Raw genomic sequence first — 12333 nt, 5'->3', positions numbered from 1 at the left:
TATATATATGATTGATACATTATGCATAATTGATGATTCCTAACACGGACTGCCAACCAAAGTGAACGTGTTCATACAAGTGATTGTGTTCGCTTGGCTATTTGTCTACACATATAATTGAAAAAGTGGATGAATGATTAAGGATGTGGATCCAAACGCCTTGATTATATCGTTTATTGAGGGACAAAGGAGTCACATGAATAGTTGGATCGCATTATTGTCACGTGGAACTATCAACTATGGAATGACAAGTCCATTGATTCAACTCATTAGGAAATGTGTCTCACCAAATTTATTTTTCAATGGGAGGATCAATCCCTTTAGAATATAGTACTACGTTATTATATCTATTTTTAAAAATATGGTAACGGTAATGGTAATGGCAGTCTGTATAATTACGAACGCCAAAAGCAAAAGTGTACATACTACTTATGAAAAAGATTGGACAATTTCTGCGTGTCTTTCCATCACTTTCTGCCGCAACGCATCATCATATATATATATATAGTCACGGACTCATACTCACAAAATTATAAGCTAAACTGAAGCAACATTTTCAAAACTCCATTTCTTAATTAGTGCATCTTCTTCATGTTTTCAAGCTATTAGTTCAATACTAAGGATCTGTGCTAGTAAATGGATAGTTGGAAATAGCATGCATGAGCTATCAGGATTAGTATTGAACCATTGGTAAAACTAACACTACGTGAAGTCGCGGACCACGAGTTTTCTTACTGTTCTAACGTTTTAATTTCTTTCCTTACAATGTATTTTTCCAATATCGAAATTATTCATTTTTCTAAAGTAACGAATTCAAAATTTAGACGTTGTTAATAATTCTTAACATTTTTGATTTTCCAAACAAAAAAAAAAAAAAAACAATTTCCAAAAGAAAGAAGGTAAACGAAAATGTCAAAACGAAAAAAAATGCCACTACATGTGGCTAATGTCCTATGCTATGTACATAAAACTAATGTATATATATTTCAAATTTATTTTCCCCATTAGAAAAAGTCCTTTGTCTGTACTGTTGTCTTTGTTTTGTTGCTAGATCTAGATGGACCCATGGGCCTTAACGGGCCTATCAATAAATCCCTCTATTCAAGAAAATAAAACCTCGACACCGGCTATTTTCACGGCGAGGCAAATCGGACAGACTCGCACTGCCCCGCCGTCGCAACCGTTACAAAGAACTAAATGTCGACACGGCAATGCCATCACCGTCGCATATTCCCGCCGGCAAATCCTACAACTAGGTCCGATCATTTCTGTCCGCTCCGGATCCACGTACACCGATTCGGCGTCTTCGGCGGCTTCCTCCGCGTCGCCGTCGCCGCCTCCGTTCGTACTCTGTTTCGCCGTAATATCTCTGCGGCTCGCTATGGCTTGTTGGAGATGAGCCTGTAACGTGGACACCTCGGCTTCCCGCGTCGCGACTCTTAACTGCCAGTTTCGCGCCACTTCTGCGAGATGAGCTGCACGCGCCTGTAGCTCAGCGTGACGGCGCGTGGCTCTCTCCAACACCGCTTCTTTTTCTCTCACCTTACGTCCCACTAACTCCTCCGTCACGCACAACAGCTCTACGTAGCGCCTCTCTCTGTTATCCGCTAACGTACGCCGCAGCTCCTCACCCTGCAAAAACAACCAAACAAACACAAACAAAAACTTAGAAACATACGACACAAAACTGAACTATGCTTTAGATCGAGTTAAAGATACCTGTGTCTGGATGAATCTGTCTAGTTCATATCTTTGTCGTTTCATTTCTCCGGCGAGTTCTCCGGGAAGCATAGAAAAAGAAGAAAGAAACTGATCTTGATGACTCTGTGACTGCTCATGAGATAATCGAAGACCAGTGGAAACCACATTAGGTGCTGTCTGGAACAACTCACTCAAATCAATAACTTGCGGCGGTTTTGACGGTGGAAGGTTCATCGGAGCCGCCACCGCCGACGAATAAACTTCTCTCGATCGCTTTCTCGAATCAACCGCTTCTTGTCCGTTACTGCACATAAGAAATCGAAACATCACATAAACATATACAATACACCCATACGTTACATGAAGATTATATAGTTTACCTATTGAGGAAGAAAGAGTGTGAAGGATGATGATGAGCTTGAAGCGCCATTGATTAAAGATATAGATCAATCTATGGAAGCATATACCATCATATAATAAGGGCATGCATGTGTTTGATGAGTATGGGGAGATGATGATGAAAATGAAAATATGCTTCGGGATTTTAAGTAAATAGAAAAAGGAGAAAGAATGGGAGAAATAAATGGGAGGAAGATGAGGTTTTAGAGGGGAAGCGACGAAAGAGTACAGACTTTGTGTGGGTCTTTTAAAGCTTTCCACATTGTATGCATGATTCTCATTAATGGCACCCAACTTTTTTATTTTTTATTTTTTTTTGTTTATTTGCATCTTCTTCTATGTTTTTTCTTCACCCCAAATACTTACTGTGTGTTTTTTGTTTGCTGTCACAAATTGAAAGGTGTAGATTCATGTAGTTTGATATTCTTATTTAAAGAATAAATGACGTCCAATGCTTAAAAAAACAAAAGAAGATTATCCCCTTCTATATATGTCCACTTCACGTTTCCTCGATCCTTTAATATATGCTTCACACACTTTGCAGTTGCATATTATTTGATGTTTGAGTCCTCTTCAAAATGCTATAGGTAGAGATAGCTAGGTTGTGGTCATCATTACAACTTGTGTCATATTTTATATGGGTTAGAAAAAATTGAAATCATATATACGTACAAAGAAAATCAAGTTTATATCAAATGTTAGGAGGAATATATATGTATGTTGTGGCGGATCCAGGAGAGTTTTGAACCTGGGCACATATTATTAATATATCTAAAATTTAATACACAAGTATACTATATGCAGGAAGAAGGTAAAAAAAACGGTAAATGATGGCATCGAACATGACACCTGCGATTTAAACAAACAATATTTACTACCAACTGATCCAACAAATAATCATTGTACATGTTTACTAAATAATATATAATAATCAGTGTGGGGCACGTGCCCCACCTACTTACACTGTAGATCCGCCACTCAGTATGTACCATTATATACGCACGGTTATACTACTTTATAAGCAAATAACACGTAAGCTAAAATTAATATCTAACTAATTTGGTTATTTAATTTTGTGGCATGTGTTGTTGGTTAGAAAGAATGGTAGGAATTTACTAATAAATAGAGGTGTCAACAAGATGACATAAAAATGGAGACATGTGGTGGCAAGGTAAGCAACAAATTGATGTAAGGGGGATGGCATGCCAAGCAATTTCATGATTTTATTAGCCATAACTCAGAAGTCAACAATGGTCTTAATTATTTTTTGTTTTATTTATTAATTTTCAAATCAAGAGCAGCAACATTAGACGAGTTGTCAAAAAAAAAGAAAAAAAAAAAAAAAGAGCAACATTAGACGAGATCAAAGTTAACTATCCTAACATAAACTTTCATTATCTCTGACCAGCAATAATGTTTTCTTGTAAATGCTTTAGTTAATTAATCACCATCCCAATTTTCTTTCAAAAAGATGAGTACTAATTAAGTCTTTGTTTATTCTTTCCACAATGTAATTAAGGCGTCTGCTTTGGGTCATATTCCTCATGGGTTATATTACCAAACCAGATCAGTAATCACTCGATCATCCCTTATACCCATCAGCTTGTTGCTAAAGAATATGTGATTTAATTTGTAGATGGTGTTTTAATCATGGAAAAATATTCGTTTAATCAGCGGAGGAAAATGGTGATATATCAATGATACAGTATATATCATCCATGCGGAGTTTGTAGCTTATAACGTACGGAAGTATATCACACGACCCTATGACCCAAATATATAATCCCAACGTGGTTTACATATTCCAACGTAACGCTTTCACTCTTCACAAGTTCACATTTTCACACTTCCCCAATTAGCATTCCATGTTTGTGGTTTAATTAACCTAGAAACCAATCGATTTCATAATTAATTTGTGTTAGAAAACGTTTCTAGTGGAAAATGAAGCTAAAGCAAAAACTAAATATAGACAATCACAGAAATTGAAAGAATATACAAAAAGCCAAACTCTAACCACACGTACATGCTTCTATTTTTCACCGACAATAATCCAATAAAAAGAAGTCTACCTCTTAGACATCTACATTTCAATTCCATTTCCATATTTTACAAACAATATTTCTTTTGTAAAACTCGATATAATTGTCACGTAAAATCCAAGATGTCTTTGTATATTCGTGTTCTCTTCCTCGTCCTAGTCTTCGTCCCGTTTATAAGTTCGGCACCACCTCCAAATTTAACGAAAGATTATTACCAAAAAACATGTCCCGATTTTAGTAAAATCGTACGTGAAACCGTGACACCAAAGCAAGGTCAGCAGCCGACGACAGCTGGTGGAACGCTCCGTCTCTTTTTCCATGATTGTTTCTTGGAAGGATGCGATGCTTCTGTCCTAATCGCTACAAATTCTTTCAACAAAGCCGAACGCGACGATGACCTCAACGAGTCACTCCCGGGAGATGCGTTCGACATTGTCACACGCATCAAAACCGCTCTTGAATTGTCTTGTCCCGGTGTGGTGTCTTGCGCAGACATCCTGGCTCAGGCCACACGTGACCTTGTCACAATGGTTGGTGGGCCTTTCTATGAAGTCAAATTGGGCCGTAAAGATGGTCGTGAGTCGAAAGCCCATAAAGTCAAAGGAAATCTACCTCTAGCGAGCCAGTCCGTCCCCGACATGTTATCGATATTCAAGAAGAATGGTTTCACTCTAAAGGAGCTGGTTGCGTTAAGCGGAGGGCATACGATCGGAGTCTCACACTGCAAAGAATTCAGCAACCGGATATTCCCCAATACTGATCCAGGACTCGACGCGCGATTCGCAGGCGTTCTTAAAAATCTATGCAAGAACTACACGACCAACAAGACGATGGCAGCGTTTCTCGATCCGGTGACGCCGGGAAATTCGATAACATGTATTTCAAAAACTTGAAACGAGGGCTTGGATTGCTAGCTTCCGACCAAATCTTGTTTAAAGACACTAGCACGAGACCGTTTGTGGAACTATATGCGAATAATCAGACGGCTTTCTTCGAAGATTTTGCACGTGCCATGGAGAAACTAGGCACGGTTGGTGTTAAAGGCGAAGGAGATGGAGAGGTGAGACGCAGATGCGATCACTTCAACAATCTTAACGTATAAGTAACATAAACAGAAGAACTTAAATGAGTTCAGTTTTCTTTGTATTAACTTCTGGAATAAGATGTAGGTATAGTGGTTGCACAAAAAAAATTAAAAAATGTAGGTATAGTCAGTTAATATAACAATTTACATAGCATGAAATTTACACTAATGTATGTCGTCATATAAATTGTATTAGGTGTTATTTTGCAGTAGAGAATAAAACTTAAAATTCTTGATTTTCCTCTCCATCATCTTCTTCTTTATGTTTCCTCTTATTGCGGCACCTTCCGAGAACACGAGTGTCTCCTTTAAGGCTTTTAACTTTAACTCTGGGCCAAGCTTCGACGAATAAAATCGGAATTAATTCTACCCCTTTGAAGGAGAAAAAAAACCGCAACTTGTGACTTTACAAGGCCTTTTCACTGGTAATTACATATATTGCTCCCTCCATTTGGCATAAGATTATGATATCTTCTGTTATAGAAATAGTCTCTGACTTTGCATATGTTTTTTATTCGACTAATCTAAAATATTAGTAAAATTATATTTAACTAAGAGTATGTATTATTACGCTTTATTATCATATGCTTCATGTAGCAAAAGATCTTTAAGTTAGCTAATAAAAACAAGGTTTTTATGAGATAAGTTTCTTAGCATTTAGATTTTGGATGGACTATACTAATTTTACTTCGTTTTATTCTCTTTTTTTGTCTATAGAATAATATTTGACATATTTGTAAAGAAAAATTAAGTCTTTGGCGGGTCAACGTCGTAAGGGTCCAACACGTGTCAGACAACCATGTGTTCAGTAATAAAGCATTCCGATTTGGACACACGTGGATCAGTCGAAGCAATTCATCGCTGTAATGATGACCAAATAATTTTATTCCATTCGTACCCAAAAGAAAAAAAAGATATTATTATTCCATTCGCGACAAGAAGTCTGTATATATAAAGCATCTCAAATTAAAGACCCAAAAAGAAAAAGAAAAAGAAAAAGGGTTTTAACAGACAAAACTACAAATAAATATTTGAAGAAATAAACGCTATTTTCATATACTTTTTTTTTCATACCGTAAGCATATATATTGTAAAAACAAAAAAGCATATATATTGTCTTTTTTTTTTTCATAGACAATTTTTAGTATAAATATATAGAAATTTAAGGAGCTGAAAGATTCGGTGTAGCTAAAGTGAAATCCAGATTGGGAGTTTCAGTATCTGGTCTTGTCCCTGTGAGGCTTGACGAATCCGACGACAGTCGTTCGTTGCTTGAACATCTTCCATCCATATTCTTCCATTTATTCTACATATATTTAAAGAGTATATAAATTAGAATGATATTCTCATATAACATTTTCTATAGACTGAATATTTTCGTTTAGTTCTAAACTGAAATGTCGAAGTAAATTATTTTGAATTTTTTGGACGAAATTTTATTTTGAAAATGTTAAGACTAAAAAACTATTGGAATGGGTTATGTAAAGAAAGTATGATAGACAAAAAAAGTCATTATTTTCTCTGCTTTTGAGACAAACATAAAAGAAGAAAAACACTTTTTTTTTTTTTTTACCCAAATGGAAGAGGAAAAGTAAATTATACAAACTTTATAAAAACTTTTTCTTTTGTCACCCTCGAATTTTGCAGTTTTTCGTTTTATTCTAGTGCCTTTTGGTTTGAAATCTGATACCTCATTGGATGAAATGTCCACACCTGATGATGCCTTTGCCTTTAAATGGAACCGAGCTTCACTGTTTACACATAGACATCCAATTTATACCACAGTAAACTCTTGAAGAGAAGCGAAAAAAAATAAAATAATGTAAATGATTCTAGACTCAACTAACAAAAGAATACAAATGTGTTAAGTTTATCATACTGTATGATGCAAATATAGAAAGTTGCCTTATAAGTATATAGCTATATGTCCGACAAACTAAACACCAAAAAATTAATAAAACAAATACTAAATTAATACTTGTAATATTAAAAACATAACATACCTTGAGGAGTTATTCCATAGACCTTGGAGATCCGTTGCTTCTCTCTCACTGTTTACTTGTGTTCCATTCTCACAAGTATCTGACTGCCCTATATACACACATACACATTTATCAGGTATACTGTATTTGATAGATATCATAACTGAATTAAATCAACAGATTAATCAGTCATATAACCTGATGACGTTGTAGGTTTTTCAGTAGATTTGATGGTCCGATACATCTGAAACATTATAAAATTAGATTACAAAAAATATATTAACCATAAGTTAATATATCTATCAGTTAATACTTAATACATATACATATATATTGTGTGTGAGAGACTTGTTCTACTCACGTGTGTGAGCACCTATATATATATACTATTAGATATGCACGCACATAGAGACAGAGATGGATAAAGTAAGAAAAAAAGAGAGGGCAGAGTAAAACAGAAAGCATTTACGATTCATGAAAATGTTCAGCCATACACAGAGAGATGGGGTGTGTGCATGGGTCTACATGTCTTATTCTAAGTTTCTAACCATAGTCAAATTATATAAAAAGTAACTTATAGTGTATGTTATCATTGAAGAATCATGCATATACATATATGTGTGCACATATCAATCTACATATATCATCATTGAGGAATGATGCCTCCTTTGTACTTTACTTTTCTACTGCATCTCTCTCTAGTTATGAAAGGACTTTTTTTCTTACCCTTTGGCTATATCTAGCTTTTGATTCCTTCGCTTCTGATTTTTTCTTTTCTTTTCTTTTCTTCACATGGTATATATATGTCTTTCGATATATGGTGGCGACCAAAAGTATACTCAATTAACTATGCCAAATTAATCACAGAAAATATTCGGTCATCTCATAAACGAAAGTGCAGTGGGTTCGGTTCATAAACTTATTCATATATTTAAGACAATAAGTTTAAAGGGTCTAAATTGATTTTATATTCACGTATACATTATATAAGCAACTTAATGAGATTACCTGTAGATGGGATTTAACATGAGCCAATGTGAGATCTTGCACATCCATCAGTTCAAGTACTGATTTTGGGGTTGCTCCTGAATATTATGCATACTCGCAATATCAATCAATAAGATAGAATAATCTATCAAAGTATTCATTTTTTTAAAAAGGAAAAAACAAAAAGAGAGAGATAAAATAATTATAAAAAGGGGTAATAGTGAAAAAGGACAATACTTTCATGACCACCCAATAATTGAACAGCGTGTACAAAATGGGCATGAAGGGTCGCCGTCCACCGCATCCTTGGAGCCCTTACCCCTCGTTTGGCCGTGAATCTAGGCGACTGCGGCTGAGTTTGACGCCGATTACGGTGGTGAAGATTATAACTACAATTAGGGTTTGTGATTATGCGACGACTAGCGTGTTGGCCATTGACTTCACTGAAGAAGAAAGGAGAGGGAGAGGTAGATGAGTAGTAGTAGTGGTCACGAACTTGATTCTTGTATAGAGGAATTCCTCTTATTGGTCTCATCATCAACATAGATCTCAAGTCTTGATCGAGAGATTCATTGTTTTCTTGATTATTATCAGTCTTGATGGGTTCACTCTTTGAAGATGTGAACTGGAGGGCGTGGATGAGGTTGCCAGAAGACTCTCTGTCTGAATCTGAGGCTTTACTCCGAAACCCTAATAATCTCCTTTCAACTTCTTGTTCTTGTTCTTGATTTTCTTTTTCTCCTTCTTCTTCTTCTCTTCTTCTGCTGATTTTCAAGTACAAGTCAGGTTGTGAAGGAAACAGCTCCATAACAAACAGATAATTGTGAGTGATTTTGGGATAATCTTGATGAACTTTGGGGGTATAATGTTATTTATTTCAAAAAGGGTGTTTTTTTCTTCTTCTTAACTAAATGAATTTTGGTTCTTGGTGGGAGGAGAAAAGCAGTTGTAAAGAATTAGAGAGGGAGAGAGAGAGAGAGAAAAAAAGAAATAGGGATGGCAAAAGGTATGAGGGAAATGAGAAGTCTCTTTCTTCTCTGTTCCCTTTGAGAAAATGACACTTTAAGAGTCTAATAAAGGGGTTGGGTGAAACATGAATTTCCATTTAATTTTTTTTTCCCTTTTCTTCATTTGTGATGGAAAAATCAATTTCTATGGCATATTTTGTTACAATGTAGATATCATCTATCACATATCAGTATTTAATGATGGTATAATAAAACAATAATGTATGGAATTATTCGATTTTTTGTGTTCAGATTTACATGTGAAAATGACACTTGGGTTGAAACTGAAAGATGCGTGTGTGTGTGTGTATTTTTATAATAATCATTCATGAAAATTTATAATTAAATCAAATGATTTTTTTTTTTTTTGCTATAGCTACTTGTTTAGTTGATAAACTGATACGATATATCGAAATATAAACATGCATGAAATTTAAGAGATGGGGGAGACATTAATTAAAAAAAAAAAAAAAACTTAAGTCTCGTCGTCACTTGTTGTTTGTCTTGTTTATTGGTTTAATTCTTTGTCTTCTTTGAAGTTGGAGTTTGGAATTATACCGAACATTTCTTTGCTTTACGATCTTGGGTGGCTGGTTGCCTAAGAATAAATTGAATATGCTATTGCGTTTTATTAATACCTGAAAATGTTTTGTTTTGGTTCTTTTCTTTCTTGTGGAGCAGATGATTTTGTTTACGTGATAAGATGAAATTTAAAGAAAATGGTCCAAAATATACATGATTTCGATTATTATGTGTATTGTTTATTAGATTATTTTCAAAACAAGTTTTTTTATTTATTTATCCAGCCAAGCATTAACTCCATTTCATCAAATACTATACGACATTAATTTAATTTTGGCCCTATTGCCACCGATGGCCAGTCCAAGATATGATTCCCAAAATGCCCTTTGATAATTCATGTCCCCTAAGCCCATACATCGACAGATAATGTTGGGGACGATTCTTAGATTCATTTGATTTTTTAATTTTTATTTTACACATATTTGATTAAACTAACAAAATCTGAATCCAAAAATAGGTTTCCGTAAAAGTTGATCATTCCAGTTTAGTTCCAGCATGCACGAGGAACGACATAAGACAAAAGGAAACGAATTTTAATAGAGGAAAAAACTAAAAAGAAAAAAAGATTAAATTACTTCATTGGAGGCACTACCAACCGACGATGCATAAGACTAAGTTAGAAGAGTATAATGAGTTTTAAAACGTATTACTAGGTATATATATATTATGTAAATTTTGATTCGTTTTTAACAGGATCATTACGACAATAATATTGATTGAATCTTTTTTTGTTATTCAGCAATTTGCGACTGAACTATCATCACTAGTACTTGAGTTTTGTAGTAAGCAAGCCTTCTCGTCATATACGAACAAGACACTATATAATCATGATAAGTTCTGAGTGGTCGGATTAAGTGATAGATAAATATTGGAGATAAATCAGAGAAACTATATATTGAAAATATATGCTAGGGGATCAAATAGAGAAGAAAGGTTCCCATCAATTTGAGTAAGTTACTCCGACACGGGGACGTAAGAGCTAGTGAAAAAGCATGCTGTCCACTTCAACTTAGTGTCTAAATTTCACATCAATAAGAGTATTCCCACTCCTATCATATCTAAATCACAGCACCCACACTTAAACACAAAACGAAAATCCTTCAAAATGTGAAAAGAAGAAGTACAAATAGGAAAAAGATTGATTGAATTGAAAAAAAAGTAGGAAGCACACTGAATCTTTTATAAAGTAGTAGGAAAAAGATTTGGAGCTTGTTAGAATAATTGCCCCCACGAATCTTTTTGGGAGATTTTTAAGCAAATCTAAACTTTGTTGATTTTGATAAGAACCCACATTTAAATTCGGACAAAAGAGTTGCTTACAAACTTTAACTCCAAAAATTAATTATCTTTTTCAAAGAGGGAGGGGGGGGAACGTTATTAAAAACAATCGTACCTGGTTATACGTGTGTCGTTTAATAAAGGGAAACTACATTTGACTAAATTTACTTATTGTATTGTAGGTTTGTAAGACCATCATTAACGGGTTGCTTTAAAAAAAAAATTATTATTTTAATTAAACATATATATTTATGATTTTGTATTAATATTAACCAGTAATTAAATGACACTTGTGAGAAAATTCTGAAAATTGTTTTTTCCGGAAGCAATCTGAGCATCGATCCCTTCCTTTCTTATTCTCTCTCCTTTCTATATTAATTTTTTATTGATGAGTATTTTGATGAGAATTCATGTTATTGCTACATGAATTCTTATATTTTTGTAATAGACTCATGCATGTGTTATTTCGTTTGATAGTTTTATCATCATTAATTTTGTAATTCTATCAAAATATATTGTTGTTAGGATTGCAAACCTTCGAACCTTCGAACCTTCGGAGAATTACTCTCTCTCTCTCACTCGTTCGTTTGATCTTGCATTGCATGCAAAAGAATATAAAAACAACAATAACGATTTTTACGAATATGGATCTCGAGGTGGAATCTTATATCTCGCTAGAGATATTTCTAGAAATCTACTAGAAACACCAAGTTCGATATTGAGTTTTCATTCTCTTCAAACGTTTTTATTTTTCTCTCCTTAAAACAAAAAAAAAAAAAAAATTCTTTTGAAACTCTTCAAAATTCAAATTAACCAATTCTAGTTAAATGCAATTACCGCTCTTGTATACCGATTTGGTAGCTTTAATATAGACGCAAGATACAAAGCCCTTTTAAGTTTTTATTTTTTTTTCATATTTTATTTGTGTCATTGCCATTTGAATCCTTGAATTTCTTTAGTTGTAAGAATATGACAAAAATACGCATTTTAATGCTGTGGAGAGGTATATGATTTTTTTTTTTAATACTTATTTCACAGTAATAGTATTCACTTACTGTTCCATCAAGTACTATAAAATGACCTACCCACTTTCATTGTTGCCAGTATTAAATTTGTGTTATCTTTAATAGTAAAGTAATTGAAAATCAGTACAGAGACAAAGTTTAAGGAAATGCATTAAGAGTTTTTTGGATAATTTTGGGAATTGAGCAACCCATTAAGCAATGCTACGTGGCGTGTTTTGGTACGTTGATACATAAATATAAAACATTTTT

The 12333-nt window shown here is 34.2% G+C and overlaps 2 protein-coding genes and 1 pseudogene across 3 annotated transcripts; 1 reads left to right on the top strand and 2 right to left on the bottom strand.

The window, feature by feature from the left end:
• Positions 1-812: 812 nt before the first annotated feature.
• Positions 813-2482, bottom strand: LOC104718566 (BOI-related E3 ubiquitin-protein ligase 1-like). The gene is made up of 3 exons (XM_010436328.3): positions 2082-2482; positions 1720-2005; positions 813-1632 (listed from the first exon to the last, which is right to left on the bottom strand). Exons 1-3 carry the CDS (start codon positions 2129-2131, stop codon positions 1102-1104), a joined length of 867 nt encoding a protein of 288 aa, XP_010434630.2. The 5' UTR covers positions 2132-2482; the 3' UTR covers positions 813-1101.
• Positions 2483-4186: 1704 nt separating this feature from the next.
• On the top strand, positions 4187-5469 carry LOC104718565 (peroxidase 41-like; annotated as a pseudogene).
• A 649-nt stretch (positions 5470-6118) lies between these two features.
• LOC104718564 (putative transcription factor KAN3) lies at positions 6119-9239 on the bottom strand. Of its 2 annotated transcripts, XM_010436326.3 has the most exons (6): positions 8430-9239; positions 8214-8290; positions 7404-7449; positions 7227-7314; positions 6914-6974; positions 6119-6529 (listed from the first exon to the last, which is right to left on the bottom strand). In XM_010436326.3, exons 1-6 carry the CDS (start codon positions 8998-9000, stop codon positions 6386-6388), a joined length of 987 nt encoding a protein of 328 aa, XP_010434628.2. In that variant the 5' UTR covers positions 9001-9239; the 3' UTR covers positions 6119-6385. The 2 variants fall into 2 exon arrangements, with proteins under 2 accessions (XP_010434628.2, XP_087325088.1); XM_087468962.1 differs by lacking the exons at positions 6119-6529; positions 6914-6974; positions 7227-7314; positions 7404-7449 and adding an exon at positions 7932-8052 and having other exon boundaries at positions 8430-9237.
• Positions 9240-12333: the final 3094 nt, after the last annotated feature.

The sequence above is a fragment of the Camelina sativa genome, chromosome 10, assembly GCF_030686135.1.
Source record: "Camelina sativa cultivar CO46 ecotype springtype chromosome 10, ASM3068613v1".
NCBI classification, from domain to species: Eukaryota; Viridiplantae; Streptophyta; class Magnoliopsida; order Brassicales; family Brassicaceae; genus Camelina; species Camelina sativa.
Note: the sequence above shows the minus strand (reverse complement) of the source record. Positions and strands in the feature narration are given on the sequence as shown.

What these genes read in the sequence shown, in the direction of transcription:
- LOC104718566 (XM_010436328.3), bottom strand. Translation starts at nt 2,131, where the DNA reads ATGGCGCTTCAAGCTCATCATCATCCTTCACACTCTTTCTTCCTCAAT. An exon ending in CACTCTTTCTTCCTCAATAG is followed by an intron (nt 2,006 to 2,081) that starts GTAAACTATATA and finishes TCTTATGTGCAG; the next exon opens with TAACGGACAAGAAGCGGTTG. An exon ending in ACAGATTCATCCAGACACAG is followed by an intron (nt 1,633 to 1,719) that starts GTATCTTTAACT and finishes TTGTTTTTGCAG; the next exon opens with GGTGAGGAGCTGCGGCGTAC.
- LOC104718564 (XM_010436326.3), bottom strand. Translation starts at nt 9,000, where the DNA reads ATGGAGCTGTTTCCTTCACAACCTGACTTGTACTTGAAAATCAGCAGA. An exon ending in AAAACCTACAACGTCATCAG is followed by an intron (nt 7,315 to 7,403) that starts GTTATATGACTG and finishes GTGTGTATATAG; the next exon opens with GGCAGTCAGATACTTGTGAG. An exon ending in TGGACATTTCATCCAATGAG is followed by an intron (nt 6,530 to 6,913) that starts GTATCAGATTTC and finishes AAATATATGTAG; the next exon opens with AATAAATGGAAGAATATGGA.